This window comes from Phaenicophaeus curvirostris, chromosome 1, assembly GCF_032191515.1.
Source record: "Phaenicophaeus curvirostris isolate KB17595 chromosome 1, BPBGC_Pcur_1.0, whole genome shotgun sequence".
NCBI lineage: Eukaryota > Metazoa > Chordata > Aves > Cuculiformes > Cuculidae > Phaenicophaeus > Phaenicophaeus curvirostris.
In genome coordinates this window covers 37,262,302-37,281,466 of record NC_091392.1, presented here as the reverse complement: position 1 = coordinate 37,281,466, position 19,165 = coordinate 37,262,302, and the positions used below count along the sequence as shown (strand labels likewise).

Below are 19,165 nucleotides of genomic sequence, written 5' to 3'. Positions count from 1 at the left end.
GAAACACAATTTGATAGTGTTTCAATGGGAAAAGAGAATCTAATAATGAAAGCACTAACAGAATTTTAAATATGTAATACTTAGCACAAATGGGAGCAATTACATAGTATCATTAATATGTTCAGTGTATAGTTACAGAATACATTGCTGTTAGCCAAAATACATTTTATTCACTTGGAATGTGAATTAATGTTTAGGTGTGCAAGTCTTCAGCTGTTATGCTAAATATTAATTATCACAGCTTATGCCTGAGAATCAGTTTTAAGGGATACATGGCAAACTTCTCTTTTGAGTACAGTAGTCGCTGCTGAGAGCATATGCCTACTAGCCAAAAAATCTGTTCAAAAATCAAACAATCACTTCAATAGGATGGGAAAAAATCAGATACTGTGTTACATATGGCAAACTTCAGCACAGCAACACAGTATCAAATTAAGAGACAAATTAGGTTTCAAAAAGTCAGGCCATTATTTCCATTTCTGACAATTTTTAAACTGGGTCACAAATCACTAATCTTCATCCACTTTGTTTGTTTACAGGTTTTCCAGCATTTTCAAATCTAGCTAAATAACTTTGCATAACAGTCATCAAAACTAAACTGAAAATACTATTAGAAAATAATTTTTATAAGTTAACCAAGAGCATTTTAAATCATAGAATCATTTAAATCATTTTAAATCGTAGAATCACCAGGTTGGAAAAGACCCCTTGGATCATTGAGTCCAACCATTCCTATCTGCCACTAAACCGTGTCCCTGATGGGAACCAACTTTAAATGAAAAACATATATTAATCATTCACACTACTGTCAAATTCTGTATGCTGAGATGTACAATAATGAGCCCTAACAGGGTTGCAATGGAAAGAGATCTGTCATCAAAACTATTGTGCATCCACTTGTGATGATTTGGCCAAGTGACTAAAATTGTATATTACAAGAATGCAGTGAGCAGTGCTTACACAGCCAGGACTGCTCTGAAAAATCTGCACTCATTTAAAAATTTCTTGATAATTCCCCATGTGTTTGTCAATCCAACTGCTTTGAAAGCATCTGCTTTTTATTTACAGTGAAAATACAGCAGCATTTTCCAGAGTTTCATATGTTTTATAGGAGACACAGCTGATGCCCACTAAGTGTAGAAGTGCAGTAGTCTGAAATTAATCTGGTATACAGATTGCTTTCTATGGAGTTAAGAAAGGAAATCCCCAAAGACTCAAAAATAACTGAAGATACTTTTCAGAAATATAATGAATTATCAGTTTTACCAAAAGGTTCATTCTTCCCAGAAAGATCTCAGCAGCATTCTGGACTTCTCCAGGAATCTCAGAAGACTCTAACAACGCTGCGTGATGGCTGCTGAAACTACTGACAATACCACAGCATCTCGCATTGGCAAGTAAAATCTGGAAAGAGATGTATACTGTACATGGACCTTCTGGAATAATTGCTCTTATTTCCTCTTTGGAGTTTATTGGGAATTTATCCAGAAATGGTGAAATCTTGTATGATTCTGTGGAAGTCATATTGTCAAAGATTTGAGTATGAACTGCTATGAATTGAAGACTAGCCAAAGGAGTATACATCCTTCCAAAGAGGTCTAGACATACTGACTTCATTCTTTCAAAAGCAATCCTGAGGCCTGCTGTCTCCTTCTCTCCTGAGGGCTTTTTTTTAAATCAAGGACACACTTAAACAGAAATACCACAAAGCGACTCAGCTCCGTCCTTCTGCCTTTTTTCAGAGACATAAGGTGGGTTTGGTTTTGGCATTTTCCCAAGTACGTAGGTGGATTCATTCATGTACACTACAGGTCTGTTGGGAAAGATCAATATCCAGCCACTCAAGTGTATTTTCTTGTCACTCTTTAAATAAATCTATTTGCCACTTCCTAGTTTTCATCAGTCTTTGAGGGAAGTTCTGAAAGGGGACCTCTTTCTCTCCAGGAACTTATCATACCCCACTTCCCAAATCAATTCTGTATCCCTGATCTTATCACTTTTGCCCCACACTATGTCTGTTCTTTCAAGCTTCCCAATAATTTTTGCCCTGGTTATGTTCTACTTCTCCATGCCATTGTCAAATCTAGTGCCTTCTGCATTCTCCAAAAGCATGAACTTAGATCTTCAATTTTTTTTCATACTGGACTCCTTGGCCTTGGGGTGAATATCTGCAGCAAAGTCCTCTTCTTCAGCATTGGTCCCAGAAACTTCAAGATTCTTCATTTCTTAACATTTTACCCTTTTTCAAACTGGGTGTCACAGTAAGAGAAAGGAAGGTGACAAAAGCAGTTATGCTAGGAAAAGGAAGGATGATGCTGAGAAAATATTCTATGAAAACGATACTTCGTTACTGAGGAAAGGGAAAGAAAGCTCTGTTTGTCTCTCACAGCTATCATAATTAGCCAATGTATTCCCTGGAGGTTGTCTACTGAAGTAGGCCAACCAACAGAGAGGATGGTCCCTTGACTGTTTGAAAAGCAGACATTTCTTAGCAACCGCACTTGCTTTTCTCAAAACTTATTTTCTGAGTCTGTAAACTGTTACTACCAGGTACGCATTGAAGAAAGAAGAGGAGAGGTAAATGTTGCAATTGTTCATTTTGTGGCAAAAACTATTTATGCATTGGAAAGACATCACAAAATTTCTGTTGCTATTACTCCTTTTCTTACATTTATACCTGTATAACTCTTAAATGGTTTTGGAGCACTTAAGTAATTCCAGTGGAAAGAATACCTTGTCATAACTGCTGCTAAGGCCTAGCTCTTGGAGGTCTTGTGTACCCTCAAGTTTGATCAAAAGAGCAGAGAGACCATATGATGAAAGTCAACTCCAAGTGTGTTTTGAAAACTGAAAACAAAAAAGCATATTTTTCCATTATACAGCCCTCACCAACAGAAAAATTGTTTGAGTATCTGTCATTGTTAAAACAGTCACATCATAAATTGGCTCAGTTTTCTTTAGCCAGAAGATGAACATCCAGCATTTTGTGAGAAACAGTATCAAAAAATCCAACAAAATAAAACTTATTCCTGAATACTAAATGAAGTACAGATCGGTATAATGGTCTAGTCTGAGTCAGTGAGCAATACATGCCAAAGATTCTTCTTCTGATTATATGAGACACATTGAACAAAGGAAAATATAGAACAAAAAGAAAGAAGTTCTCAGTACAGCATGGCTGAGTCTTTTTTTCACAAGTTAATGCCTTAGAAATATTTCTGAAATCTAAAAATTTGTTGTGTTTTGTTGCTGACAGCCTTTTAATTATATAATTTTCTAGATCTTCCAGCAAAAATGCACTTCTTTATAACTATTATCTTTACCTAAAAGATATATGGGATTTTTTCAAAGAACAAAAGACTGCAATATTTTCAAATCTAGTGAAACACATTTTCCACTTAATATGAAGATTTTGGCACTCTGCACACTTGGAGTGGAGAAGTAAATACCTCAAAATAAACTACTGCTCTTTAGGGACAAATCATTAAGCTGTGGTTTGTTAGATGTAAAAGCAGGTGTAAAATACACATACAGATCACTTGACAAACATCTGGAACTTTAACTCTTATGAAAGATTTGCCACTTTAATCCTTGAACTGAAAAAAGCATTAAGGTAGATGCTTTTTAAGCACAGCTTCTATCCCTTCCAAGTAAATCTGCCACATATTTTTTGAAATTATAGGTATACGCGATCTAGCTCATAATGAGTGGCAAGCAAAGGAACTCTTAATTTATCAAGTTATGGGTCTCACTGCATTTCTCAGGACTCCACTCCCTCTGACTCAATAGTCCACCTCTAAACCTTGCTAATGCCCAAGCCTGAACCTGCTCCCCAGGATAAGTTTCTTGGGATTTTGAAAATATCAAACTGAGTACCTCTTATCATTTCTCCAGGATTTTCTGCAAAATCTGCATCTGGATCTAAATCCTCTTCCTGGATTACACTTCTGATAATCTTCACCATAATTCACTAAGTGCACAAAACTTGTATCACAATAACGTCACAATCAAGTATTAATATGTTTAGACTGTTATAGGCAGCTCCAAATCAATCCCACACAATCTAGCAGAAGATGTCCCTGCTCTTTGCCGGGGGGGTGGGGGTGGGGGCAGATTGTACTAAATTGCCTTTAAGGGTCTCTTCCAACCCAAATTCTTCTATGACTATGTCAAAATTTTTGGGCCTGCAAGTTTATAATGAACTTGTCCTGACTGAATGACAAAATTATGGAGGCTGAACACTAAAGTTTCTCTCTTTTTTTGTTAAGCAGTACCAACATGGTAAGTATCAGTGACCAGGACTGGCCTCATCTACTTACTCTTGTAGTAATTCATTAACTCTCATTTGCCAATTTAGGTGGAGAAATGATACACCTTCCACTTATGCCTCAAACTATCTTCCTAGGGCAAGATATACAAGAGGAAATATTTCATCACTGGGGGACGACCTTGCTCTTTCCTCGATAGCTGTTTCCCACAGAAGAAGAGGAAAGTAACATCCTTCCCCTACAGGCAGCTGTTTTATTTCCATCTTCACAAGCTACTTTTAACAATTAAAGTTTTCCTTGCCTTACCTTTGCTATTTCAGGCAATATGATGGGAATCGGGCTCAAATGCATATAATTACTTGACAAAGTAAGCATGTGGGATAAACTTCCAAATTCACTACGTTCTGTTCACCACCACACCGGTAGTCTACAGCTACACCTCAGAAGAAATATATTTTTCTGTTGAAAAGAATAATTTTTTTTCTGTGGAAATATGTATAGACATATATACAGAAAACTGCATTTTAAAATTATTGAGGTCTTAAAAGCAAGGATTAAAGTGCTGCTGCTAAGTAATCCCACTTACACATATGTATTAGCCTTTATAATTACATGATTCCATATTATTTTTCCCTGTGCATTGAATGCTTATCTTGGAACAGCTGAAGGCCAGTCCCCTGTAAAGGGGATGACTGAATATGAACTCTTTTTCTTTTTGAAAATCAGAGGTATTGAAAGTTACTTTGGTATTTACTAAATCAAGTATTTACTAAAACAAGTTTAGAACAGGAACAGCAGTTCAATGCTGTACCACAGAACTGGATTTCATCCATGTCTATACTCCAGAAACAAACTTCTGAACATCACAACAGATCTTTATACATTTGATCACATATTATAGAGAATTTCCTTCACATAATACTTCATTAAGATGTGAAACCCTTGCTGTGAAATGCCATGAATGCTGAAAAATTTGCATTGCTTCAAAGACCAATTGAACAAATGCATGGAAGAAAAATCCACTGAGGCTATTAAAAACAAAGACAATACAACTGTCTCAGAAAGCTGCTGTAAATTGTTGGAAGCTGTGAGAGTATTACTTATTCTATGCTTGCTTTTTCTAAGACCAGCCTCTCAACTCTCAGTCACTACTGGAGAATAGCACACGGCTAGATAGACCTTCATTCTGACCAAGAAGATTCATTCCTACGTTTTTACACAAACTATATTGATACTGTGAAAAATGAACTCTTTGTTAGAAAAAGTCAGTGGACACGTCTCACCATAATCTAACTGTGCTTCAGTTAGCATTTGTGAGCTGCAGTTAGTAACACCTTTACTCAATCACAGGGCTGCAACTGAGGAAAGGACCTTGTGAAAGAAAAGACTACAGGATTGTGTCATTAAAAAAAAATCTAAAGCATATACTCAGGGTGCTAAATAAAAAATGCACCAACAACCTTACTTTTACCATTAATAAAAAGCAAACTAAAATTCCTAAAATTGCACCATGAGGTGTCATCTTGGCAAAACTTTACCAGATGATTTTGGATCTCTACATCCATCACAATAACCTCTTCCACTTAAACTAATGGAATGACTGATGGCACTTTATTAATGTCTATGTTAGCACTAAAAGAAAATTAGACAGTTTGCAAATGCATTTCACAAATATTTGTTACAGCAAGGAAATATGGAAAGTCAGGCTTTGAACGAAAATTATATGTCAGTGGATATACATTCTCTCTTCGTTCTGGTGAACCTTTGTTCTTCCCTGATCCTTGTACCTTGTCTCTTCCACCCCTCACCAGTGCTAACTTCTGTGGTCAACCAATCTTAGTTCTGATTTCTAGCGTCAATTCTTATAGCCATTTCCTTTACCAACCATTTCTAGCATTCCAGTCTCTTCAGATTTTATATCCAGCCTTCTTGCCAAAACACTCCAAATGCCCCTGTTGAAGTCTCTCCTCCTCCACTTGTCTTTTAGCCCTATCTCCTCACCCAGAGCATGTGCCCATTCCATTCTCTCAGAGGCTTCATTTTCTGCTTATGTCATAACTTTTATCCTTCTGAAATCAAGACATACACAGACCGTGTGAAAGTGAAAATAGATACAGATTTAACTATTGTGACAGGGAAACCACAGATTTCTAACATATATATACATATAGTATATACCACGTGCTTTATTTCTACATTTAGTATATGGTTTGCTGAAATGTTACTTGTGCACATTATAAGAGAACAGCCCTGGCAGATCATTAGACCTTTTGGTTATGCAAGATACTGCTCTGCAAGAAATGTGCACAAAACAGGAAGCAGAGTGATTGCAAACTACCTGCAAGCATAATCTGACAAATTAGCTATACAGATGACAAGGAAGATATGCAAGTGGATAAATAATTACTCAAGACTGAAAACTAAAAATAACTGTAAATTATCGTTTTTAGGAAACCTTACCAATGACTTGAGATTCTGGGGTCAAACAGCTAATATTAGCGTGTTGGGGATTTTAATCTGCAAAAATAACCTGACACACAAATTCAGTACTCATTTAAAAACAGAAAACAATTACCCTGGAAAGTCAGCAAGTAAACATGGAAGACACTAAACTCACAGTTAACTCTCAGAACTACCAGTTACAAACACTAGCAAGTTACATCACAAAGGTTTGAAATTCAGGCAATGTGCAGGGGGAAAATACCTATTTCAGAAGGTATCCCCAAATCTAATTTATAAAACTCTTCTTTGAAAGAAACAAAGCCTGTCTCTAAAAGGCATCTATTTCCTGGACACTTACCATACTGTAACAACATGAATACTTAACCACAACCTATCTCAGCACTTGTCTGGGCTATGAAGGGTTAGGGAAAAAATCCACATGCCAATGACATGATTCTTAAAGGAGAAAGAAGTGATGAATGTGCAAACTCAAAGACTAAATGCGATATTGATGTTCTTGTAATGACAAATATGACAGAAAAAGAAAACCACAAAAAATTGTCCAACTACAGCTGTAGCATTTCACACTGGCTTTGGCTGAATTTCAAGAGGCTCCAATCAGCCCATGACCACTCTAAACAAAAGTTAAACAACGTTCACAGTTCTCCACTTGAGCTTGGTAAATCCATGCTGGCTGTTCTCAATCACCCCCTCACGTGCCTGGAAATTACTTACATGCGGATATGTACTCTAACTGTCCCTAGGACTTAGGTTAGACTGATGTGCCTGATGACCCCAGAACCTTCCTCCCGTCCTTTCCAAAGACAGAGGTGACATTTTCCTTTTCCTGTCATCAGAAACTTCCTATGCTTGACTTGATCACCCAAAGTTGGCCTCACAACAACACTGGTCCCTTGAATTTAAGTGTTCCTCTGATCTTCCTCTGCTGTATGTAATGTCTCATTGCCACATGAATTTTGCTATGAGGCTCAGGAACCTGGGAAGTCAACCTTTACTACCAAAAAAACCAAGGCAGAAAAGGCAATGAGTGCCTTGCCATTTCCATATGCTTCTTCACTAGGTCTCCTGCCTCACTGAGCAGTGGGCTCACATTTTCTTTTACTGTCAACATATTTAATTTTACTGCTCTTATCCCTCACAAGTTTCAACTCCATCTAAGATTTTTGTAACTCCAGTCTTGCAGACTTGGAGCATTTGTGACCCACATCATGGGATACAGCTTCACACATTTTATTTATTTTTCAGGTATCTCCAACTTCAACTGTCTAGCACTTGATTTTGTCTCTCAACTAGATAATCATCTGGCCAGCACTACTTCTGAATTCATCCAAATTAGTTATAAAATAAAAAAGAAGATAAATTCTACCCAGATTTTGTTTTAAGCTACCTATTAAAATCGTCATTTTTATATATATGTGTGTATGTGTATATATAATCTATACACCTTCAATCAGAACTTTACTGAAATATTTTCACCTACAAAAATTTTTAAATTAGGGATGTTGTTCAGTTTGAAATAAAATCATTCAGTATCTGCTTTGGAGTGAGCTGAATCCCTCTGTGTGTTCTATGATTCTGTGATGAGACCTCCATCGGCTATAGTGAGAACTTAAGACACCTAGCACAGACATCAACGCCTACAGAAACATAGCTGCCACTGGGCATTTTAATTTGGAACCAAACTGCGCTCAAGATGCCATTTTTAACATTTCTTCTTTCATTAGAAAACACATGTGCAATAAATCGGAAACGGTACAAAATTTTTTTAATAAAAGTACAACTTCGTGGAATTAAGCTTCACACAACCTTTCTTATATTAGGTACGTGTACATTATTAGAAATTCATAGATGTTAAATTAGGTACAAAAGACCTGTTATATCACTTCTTAAATGCAAAATGAACATACTGAAAATACTGTTGTCAGGAAAACCTAATTAAAAAGGAATAAAAGTCCTCCCATAAAGGTCAAAGAAAATGTATCCCCTATTTCTCAAAAAGATCCATGTCCAGGAAAATGTCATATCAGTAGGCGGGAATTAACATGGCTTATTATGCCTTACACATTTAACATTAAAAGCTGCCAAAATATTTTACCTTGACGCAATAAAAAGCATTAGGAGGCTTACTCTGATTGAAAGTGGACAGCAGAAAAAATCCATGGCAGAAGGGAATTCCAACTGCAGAACTCTAAGTCACCTCCCCAGGCAAGCACACAAAGCTCGCTGAAGGAAAGGGAGTGTAACTGCACTCTACACTATATCACAGAATCACAGAATCACAGAACAACCAGGTTGGAAGAGACCCACCGGATCATCGAGTCCAACCGTTCCCATCAAACACTAAACCATATCCCTCAGCACCTCATCCACCCGTGCCTTAAACACCTCCAGGGAAGGTGACTCAACCACCTCCCTCAGAGTCCCTTAGAGGTTATACACCAGTATCATAAATTAAAGTAGCTCATAGGATGCTTCAACCGGTGCCTATGCCACAGCAACAAAAAAAATGGCCTAGAGCTATAAGTACTTTCTTAACGGTTCATTCATGAATACCCATGCAAGCTGAAACTGAGGCAAATAAAAAGAATCTACCTGTAGATTTTTAGAAACATGGTTATGTTCTTCTTGATCACTAGTGCAGTGACTGTGAAAACCCTTGTCTTAAAAGCACCTGTATTTGCTCATCATAATATTTCCAACCTTGACAAGTCACAAGACAGCAGACCTTTCATATTACATCATTTATTTCCCCTCTTAGTTCTGCTATAACACTACCACTTGAAAGCAGCAACCACAGAATCACAAAATGGTTTGGGTTGGAAGGGACCTTAAAGATCATCCAGTTCCATGGGCAGGGACACGTCCCACCAGCCCAGGCTGCCCAAGGCCCCATCCAACCTGGCCTTGAACACCTCCAGGGATGGGGCAGCCACAGCTTCCCTAGGCAACCTGTGCCAGCGCCTCACCGCTCACACCATGAATAATTTCTTCATAATGTCTAGTCTAAACCTGCCACTTTCCAATCTTTAGCCATTACCCCTAGTCCTATCACTACATGCCCTTGTAAAAACTCTCTCCCCAGCTTTCCTGTAGCCCCTTCAGGTACTGGAAGCTCTCTATAAGTTCTCCTCAGAGCCTTCTCCTCTGGAGACTGAAAAACTCCAACTCTCTCTGCCTGTCCCCGTATGGGAGGTGCTCCAATCCTTGATCATCCTTCTCTGGACCTGTTCCAACAGTTCTATATCCTTCTTATGCTGAGGATTCTAGTAGCAGACACAATACTCCATGTGGATCTCACAAGAGCAGAATAGAGGGGCAGAATCACCTCCCTCGACCTACTGGCCATGCTTCTTTTGATGCAGCCCAGGATATGGTTGGCCTTTGGGGAAATGAGCACATATTGCCAGCTCATGTCAAGCTTCTCATCAATCAGCATCCCCCTCCATGTGAGCAATGCCATGTATCAATTTTAAAAAATTATAAAGCAACATTAATTCTATTTCATTACCAAACAACTAAAATGGTCAATGTGAGACAAAAGGGGGAAAAAAACATAGTGATCAAAATGCATATATACGGTTCTCTGCAGAGTTACACACTGGCGACGTAGCAGCTAAGAATTCCAGAAGAATGTTTTTAAAAATTCTTTGAAGTTACAGACAATTCAACTTTCTGGATGCTTTCCTTACCTTCTTCTTAACATATTTGTAAAATTCCTTTTATTAGTCCTCCTGACTCCATCATAAACGCTATCAAACCTCCCACCAGTGCTACATCCCATATCTTGATCCTATCTATTGGCAGATAATATGACCTCGGTAGATTTTACACTAGATCTACAGTTCTTGCTGTTCATTGTTTACATTTGGTCTAACACTTCGGAAAATCAATAGAATGTACACTTGAACAACACTCAAAAAACAAGATCTGGAGCAAGAAGTGAAAAGTTTATCCACAGAGATTAACCACAGAGCTGTGAATCCAGGATCATTCTGAGCTCCAAGGGAAAATTTACTACACAAACTTTTCCTTCCAACGAGATTCTACCAGACATCAAGGTTCAAGCATCATACCGCTACCTTTGTATATTGTAGATGTTTCAAACTCACAAAGAAATCTAAGGAATTTCAAGAATAAAATTTTGTCTAAACTTTGATTGAAAGCATTTATCAGAAATAAGCATAAAAAGAAGTCCAAGAAAGGTAGAAAATAAAAATATTTAAGTTTTAAAAGAGCCTTGTAACGTTTGAAAGGGCAAACACGCAGAATCAAGGCAGCAATCAACTAATACTGAACAGCATAAACTAAGAGTTGTAGTGTTCATTCATTTGCATTTCATTTTGGAAGACATAAGTAAGAAAAATTAAATATGTCCTCAAAAATCTTAAGTTTTCTACTCTAATAGGATAAAGAAGGTACTTGAGGAATCTGGGAATGCTGTTCGCTGCTTGGGCCATCACAACAAAACCCTCAGTGTATTAATTAAAAGTAGCGTAACTAAAATTACAAAAAAGCATCGATTAATTGGATACCCCATTTACTTCTACATAACAAATACTTGCCATTTTATTATCTGTGGTGGGTTTCAGAAGTAAGTACACTCTAACACAGAAATAAGTGACCTCAGAATTACGTGAGCCCATGCATGCTACTGCAAGCCTCATGTAATACAATGTCTTAACAATATCAATCTAAGAAAGTTTCTCTTACTTTAAACAACACTATCTATAACGAAAACCAGAATTAGAGCTTTATTTTTTATGTTTATTTAAATTATTGTGTGAAATGAATTTGTTAAAATTTTAACTAAAGCTTCATAAAGTATTTCAATATTTTAAATGCTTTCTGTCCCACAAGCCATATGTAAGTGTGATCTGGTTTTGCACAGGAAGCTAAATATAATCACAAGGCTCTGCACAAGGAGAGAAGTAGAATTGTGTGGTTCTCAGTGAGCACCGAGGCCATAAGGCTAAACTGCGGCTTTGCTGTGAGCAAGACACCGCTCCGAGAAACAGATGAGGAAACAGATTGCAACTCGCAGACTGACAATCTGTTTGCTGGGTTTCTTAGACTTCAGAAGAGAAATATCTTGGGCCAGGCCTATACATGGTAGAGCTGCACTAAGTAAGGATAAGCAAAGAACAGAGCCATTCCCTGCCACAGTCTGCCAAGCGCAAAAGGGGGAAAAAACAGCTCCACGCAGGCTGCTCCGCCTCCCCATGCTGTGCAGTGGCAGTAGCCAACAAAGAGCAAAAAGGGGCCAGCTCACCCTCCCCTACCCCTCTGTGCCAGATCACATTAATTCAAGACTCTATCCCATAGTCCTGTTAAAAATCCAAACCTTTTTTAACATGTAAAGTTTAAAAAGACTAAAATTTAGCATTAATCAAGAGCTATCCATTTTCCTTTAAGTTGTAACATATTAGTAGGCCAAAAAGGCTGCATCTGGCAAAATGATATAAGGTCTCTGAGATACAGGAAAACCTTCAAAGTTATTTTCCTAAAATGCTTTGAAAGAAATTAAGTCTGTCTCTACCCAGTAATGAAAAACTGGTTGGTCAATAAAAACATGCTCTGTGCATGCACATAATCAAATTAAGCAAATTAAAAATACTGGTTTTGTTAAAAACACTCCACTTTTTATGTGCTAAATCATTTAAGGATTTGGGATACAAGAATTGAATTGCACATTCTGCTATAGGGACAGTGGGATTTCACTCTCAGGTTTTCGTGTTTATACTGGAATAATACAAAAGCCAATGAAATAACTTAAAAATCAGAGAATCATCTTTGCAATCTCTTAGAGACCTAAAAAACATTCTTAAAAAAATATTAGGAAACATAGTTAATATATCAATATCTGACAATGTCAGGGAGTGGAATCCCTGAAGAAACAGAGAAAAAAAGTTGGGTCTTCTAAACTCTGAATGTTTTCTAAGTGTCTCAAAACATCCTTGTTTCATAGCAAAAGAACTGACCCCAGCCCTCCGCTACTGTTTTGGGTGGGAGGCTGCAGTCTAAACACACACATGTAACACACCTTCAGATGTCCTACTGTATCCCAAGTGGAAGTTAGCTGTATCTCCACAAGGCTTGGTTCTTTGTTAAAGTCCACCAGCCCATGCAGACACCTCAGAAATCCATGGCCATCTAAAATGCCAACAAATACTCAGGGTGTAAGCAACTAAATTACTTAGTCTAGTGTTTACTGAGGATTATACTTGTTCGAGTATGTTGCAATGGTTTATGCTAACTTTCGTATCTGAAGCTTTCACCTTCATACATTCACAATCTTTATGCTCCAGATCAAAGTATGGAGATTGAGGAAGGGGGCCACAAACTGTCCTAGAACCTTTTAGTGCTTCTCCTGAACTGAAACAAGTTATACAGTCCACACAGTCAAACATCACTGATTTGTTGTCACTGCTTTAAATAAATTATTTTGGACATGAGGTCCTACATAGTATCTATTGCAGATATTGTGGTGCATATTACCTCTTAATCAAGCATGCATCATTTTCATACACTTCACACAAACTCTGCTTTAAGTATGTGTTTAAATCCTCACAGGAATTCATTCGTATACTTAAATAGCCTTCTGGTAGAGTGCTGTTTTCCTGAACTGTTGTCATAATTTAATATAATGACTTACAAATTAGAAGTCAGCCCTTAAAAACTAGATAATTTACACTGCAATTAACATCAAAGACTAGGTTCAACTATAAAATAACAATACAAAAGCTTGCCCTATTTTTCCCCAAAGTGCCATAAAATACACTAAGAGCAAGGAAAAAAAAAGTGTTATAAAGATGTAAATAGAAGATCAGAGCTCAGCGAGTTCGCTCCTTGGTTCATATAACAATCGACGTGTATTTGTCAATTCACAGATATTAAATTTCATTCACAAGATACGGAATTACTGCGATGCAGGTTTCCACAAAAAAAAAAAAAAAAAGGCATCAAGCCATAGAGAGTCCGGCCACATAAACCGAGTTGTCTTCAGCACTTAGAAGAAATCAAAAGGGAAAGTGTATTGCTCCTCAGACCAACACACTGGACACAGTATTAGTCCATTCATACACTGAAAGACTTGGACTTTTCCAACCTAATGCTAGAAACAGCACTCCAAAAAGGAGAAAGAAAAAGCAACATAGACCTTTCTCACTGCCATGGGACAGGTACAGTTCTGGGGCACCATATTAGGAACTGAACAATAATTATGATCAATGAAATGCCAGCAGTTACTGTCATACATAACGCCTCCTAAAGATTCCATAAAAAGAAGAAAACTATGTCCTTGTATTTTTTTACTGCTTTCCCTTTATTATGACTTTCTAAAGCAGTTTTTAGTCTAATAAACTACAGACAAAAAATACTAGTATAGCTCTACTATTAAACTGCTTCAGTTGGTATTCTATTAAAAAAATACTTCCAACATCAAATTCAAACTTTTATACCATACAATTATGGCACTTCAACTTTGCTATTTTCAGTAAGTGTGGATTTCCTAAACAGGAGCCTGATTTTAATATGACTCCTCTCAGCACCTTCTTTTGTTTCCATGTGTTCTGTACCAAGATTGATCCAACATTAATCTCGCATCTCATTCTGAACTTAATCCATAATTACTGGCATCAGTTAGATCGTGGAACACCTCCAAAGGTATGTTATGATACCTAGCACATACAATTCTTTCATGAAAACACTTTCTGTAATGCACAGCAGGCTCTACTTTGAGCATTCCTTCTGAAATCAATTAAATTATTACAATTCTCTCTAAAAAGCATTATGTTCAATAGTGCGTTAGGCTGTGAATGCTTATGCATCAATCCATCACTGATTTTTTAAAATATATTCAAATAACTACTTTAAAATTCGAAGTATTTTAGCACCTGTATGCTAAATTGTTACTTTTAATTTTTGAAGTTACATTTACAGAAGCCACAGAAATTCTTTATAGCATTAGTAAGAAATATCATAAATAAAACTGTACATGTTTTACTTTGTTTTACTTCTCTTTAAGCTAAGTGCACTTTCAGAAAGAAAAAAAAAGACTACATTTGAGTTTACAATCTAAAATACTTATATTCTGAGTAACAAAAAATAACTGCCGTGACCCCTCTGTGTATACAGAACACAGGTTAATGTGTTCTGTATACACAAAGTAAAACACTGTTCTTTAATAAAAAAGAACAACACAAGCAAATACACTCCCTCTGGATAGACAAAGCTTACAATATACAACATGAAAGTAACACTGCGAGAATATAGCACAGGCACTGGCCCTGAAGAAAGTCACTAAACAAATCATGCAGCAGAACTGGATTACAAATGGCAAGTCATTTTACTGAAATGAACTTAATTCTGCACTTACAAAAAATGGGTATCACATTTTAAGACCCACATCTTAAATCCACCCGATTATCTGGCACACTCCTTACTAAGCAGCCTATTCAAGTGCAGTACAAAAAGCAATCACAGGGTGTGTTTTGATTTTGGTCAGTGGGCTGGTATTTAAACAATGGTGCAATAACTAATTGAACTGAGGCACCACAGAACTTTGGTAAACTATGAATATTCGAATTGTTGTTTGGAGCACTAAAACCAGTTTTAAAATAGTGAGACTTCATAGTAGAATTTAAACAGGTATAATTTGGACAGTTACAGTAAATTTCCTCTGACAGGGAATGCTGGAATAATATATTGACAAGGAGGTACTAGCAATCAAATCACAAATATATATTCCTTTAAGCAATTTCCATTTCTCTAGGCCTTTTCCTTCTTTCCAGAAAAAAAAAAATAAACTAAAACCAAATTATTCAGGTTTTAGGTCAACAGTGCTTCAGTTGGTTTTGTCACCTTCCCTTGGAGGTGTTTAAGGCACAGGTGGACGAGGTGCTGAGGGGCATGGTTTAGTGTTTGATAGGAATGGTTGGACTCGATGATCCGGTGGGTCTCTTCCAACCTGGTGATTCTATGATTCTATATTTCCAGTGTACTATTGAATAGCAGCACTGGGCTGGGTGCTGCAGACCTCCTCTTCTTTGCTGTCAAATGCCTGTGACAACACTCTTAAGAGCACGATGAAAGGTAGCACCAACCCCTTGCTGGGGGTTGCCTGAGCTCTGCCTAATGACCAAAGTTCAGTCCTTGCACGCAACCCAGTTTCCCAGCACCGAATCCAGGTACCTTTGGCAGCAACACTGCTCTTACCCAACCCGCTCCGTTAAGTTTTACGCGTCCTCTGCCCCCATGATCCCTCACAGAAAAAGATTCCCTTTCTTTGTTTTGTAAGCTCATCCCTACCGCACGCCAAAATTTCTTGTGCAAGTGAGGGTGGCAGCTAGGGCTGAGGGCACGGGGCTTTGCACGCCCAATTCCAACATGCAACGCTGCATCTGCGATTTGAAAGGAGCGACTGGAAGGCGGAAATATCGAAGGGTAATTAGGACACCGTGCGTCCCAGCCCAGCGATAAAAATCCAAGTTCTGCACCACGGCAAGTACCGGAATGAACAAGTACCTCACAGACGCATCGAAGGCGAGAAATTCGGTGTCGCTGGTGCGAACAAAATGACCGCCTGTGACTTTAAGCACGGGCACGCTTGGACTTGGCTGGAGAGCGAACGATTTATTGTTACTATGAAGGATGCAGGAATGGAAATGAAGATGAGGCGGGCGGTGATGGTGACGGCAGGGAAGAAGAGGTTAATCTCCCCAGCATCTGACGGGGAGCGACGTCCCTACCTCAGAAAGCTGGATAAGGGAATAGCTCCAGATCCACTGCCCAGGATCCCTCCTTTCCTCCCAGAGAGGAGTTTCTCCACCAGAGCCACATTCCCAGTGCGAGCGGCTTCCAGCAGCTCCTGGTCCTTCCCCATGGTCGGGAACCCAGCGCCCCCCCCTCCGCCACGGCTCCCTCCCCGGCCCCCGCCTCGGAGCGGATTCCCGCAGTCCCTTCCAGCGCGGCGGGAGCAGCGGCGGGAGGGGAGGAGGAGACCCGCGTCCTCCCCCTAGTTCCACCGGAGCGCTTCTGGGCGGAGTGCGGGAGGGAGCGCGGCGGGAAGGACGAGGCGAAGGAAGAGCAGCAGCCGCCCCCCCGCCGGCTCCCCCCGGCCCCGCAGCTCGGGCAGGGGTGCGGGCAGCCCGCGGGCCGGCCGGGCGGGGCGGGGCGGGGCCGGGCCGGGCGGGGCGGGAGGAGGAGGAGGAGGAGAAGGAGGAGGAGGGAGAGGGAGGAGGCGCGTCCCTGACTCGCCGAGCCCGTTGCTGAGGAGACGCGGGCGGCGCTGCCTCAGTGGCTGCTCGCGCCGGGCTCCCCCCTTCCTCCCCGCGCCTCCCTCCTCCGGCCCTTCCAGCCCAGGGAGGGCTCGGGGAGAGCCGAGGGACCGGGGGAGGTGGGAATCGGCGGCGTGTGCCCGTATCCCCGATTCTGTAGGGTGAGGGAAAACCCCCGGCAGGGGATGTGACCCCGTGCAGGGACACGGCGGTCTTCGTGGAGCGAAAAGGTGGAGGCGAAAAGGAAAATGCGGGCCCCGCCGAGGCCGGGAGCGAATCTGAGAACCAGCCCGGGCGGGAGGGCTGCTCACACGCCTGGATCGGGGCTTTTTAATGTTCAGCTGCATATCAAGGTTATTCTCCCTCTGTACTCGGCACTGGTGAGACCGCTCCTCGAATCCTGTGTTCAGTTCTGGGCCCCTCACCACAAGAAGGATGTTGAGGCTCTGGAGCGAGTCCAGAGAAGAGCAACAAAGCTGGTGAGGGGGCTGGAGAACAGGCCTTATGAGGAGCGGCTGAGAGAGCTGGGGTTGTTTAGCCTGGAGAAGAGGAGGCTGAGGGGAGACCTCATTGCTCTCTACAACTACCTGAAAGGAGGTTGTAGAGAGGAGGGTGCTGGCCTCTTCTCCCAAGTGACAGGGGACAGGCCAAGAGGGAATGGCCTCAAGCTCCACCAGGGGAGATTTAGGCTGGACATTAGGAAAAAATTCTTCACAGAAAGGGTCATTGGGCACTGGAACAGGCTGCCCAGGGAGGTGGTTGAGTCACCTTCCCTGGAGGTGTTTAAGGCACGGGTGGACAAGGTGCTGAGGGGCATGGTTTAGTGTTTGATAGGAATGGTTGGACTCGATGATCCGGTGGGTCTCTTCCAACCTGGTTATTCTATGATTCTATGATTCTATGATTCTATATATTTGGTGTGGGGTTCAGTCATTACCTCGTTCTCGTGCTCCTGGTTCCATCACAGTTTTCAAACATGTAGCCTTTTCAATTGTACGCCTTTTCCAGGCACCAAAATGAATCATTCCTTACGGCTTTGGGGTTCTTACAAGCTACGCTGGAAATATTCAGCGCAGGCCAACTCGTAGGCACATCCTCGCTCCATGCATCATACGCATGAAAAGCCAAATTATAGCCCCACATCCCGGCTGCATGTTGGTAGAGCCAACAAGCAAATAAGTTAAGACCCCTTACCATCCCCCCTCTGCAGTCAGTGACATTCTCCCATGAACTGTGCTTCCAAGACATAAAGCAATGGCAAAATAACTGTGGAAAGTAGGATTTCCATGTTGTGTTTTCAGAGTGTTAGTTACTCCAGACCTGTGGTGCCTTCAAGTCAATGGCAAGATCCGTGCTGGTTTAACAAGTGATTGTTTCTATTCCCTGTCAGAGACAGTCTTATCGGTATCTTATTTCTATTTTCTACTTAAGCAATTCTAATCTCTTAAAAATCAACAAAATATTTTGGTCTGGGGTCACATTTTCTCTTACGAAGGAAAAAAGATTGTCATCATGGAGACCTATTGCTCCAATATAGTTGTCCACAGGAAAAAAAAAGCCACTATTTTTTAGCTAGAAAACATGATTTACAATGTTTGGCTGATTTACATAGTTTGGCATTTTTGGGATGTCTTCTTCATTGTTGTCAATGAGACACAAAAGTGAATACTGGTGTAAAATTATTAGGTGGAGAGGCTCTGTAACTACAGCCTTCCTAATTGAGAGAGTCCAATATAAGTAGCAATTTTAAGGTCTGATTTTGTGATCACAGCTCTTTCATTATAGTTTAAATAAATAAATGTATAATCACTTGAATTAGGATTTACAGTCTAAGTCCTTAGTCACAGCAGAGTTGCAGTGGAAAACAGTAATTTGAAGCTGGAGTAAAAGCTTGTGTATCTTGTTACGAGCCACTTCAGCATTAACTAGTTTTGAAGAAGTTAGCCATAAACTAAGAATACCCTTGCATTCAGAAGCTTCTTGATGTCTTCTGCTAAGGTAGCTATAATTTCCCTGTATTTCTGCCTTACATCGGGTTTTGTATGCGGTCACGTGCATTGCCTGATAAACACCTTCTCACACGTATCCTCTGCATGCTTTGCATGAATAGATTTCTTTAAGTTTGTTGAGAGCCTCTGAAGAGGTGCCAGTATTCTGTGA

General features: G+C 39.9%; 1 protein-coding gene across 8 annotated transcripts in view; it reads right to left on the bottom strand.

Annotated features, from left to right (window-relative positions):
- The window catches only part of ANKS1B (ankyrin repeat and sterile alpha motif domain containing 1B), a 427,837-nt gene extending 411,197 nt beyond the window's left edge, over positions 1–16,640 (bottom strand). For all 8 annotated transcript variants that reach the window (XM_069852975.1, XM_069852979.1, XM_069852978.1 and 5 more), the window contains exon 1: positions 16,478–16,640. In XM_069852975.1, coding sequence (XP_069709076.1) covers positions 16,478–16,611 — 134 coding nt within the window. In that variant the 5' untranslated portion in view covers positions 16,612–16,640. The remainder of the gene's footprint in view (positions 1–16,477) is intronic.
- Between the last annotated feature and the right edge of the window lie 2,525 nt (positions 16,641–19,165).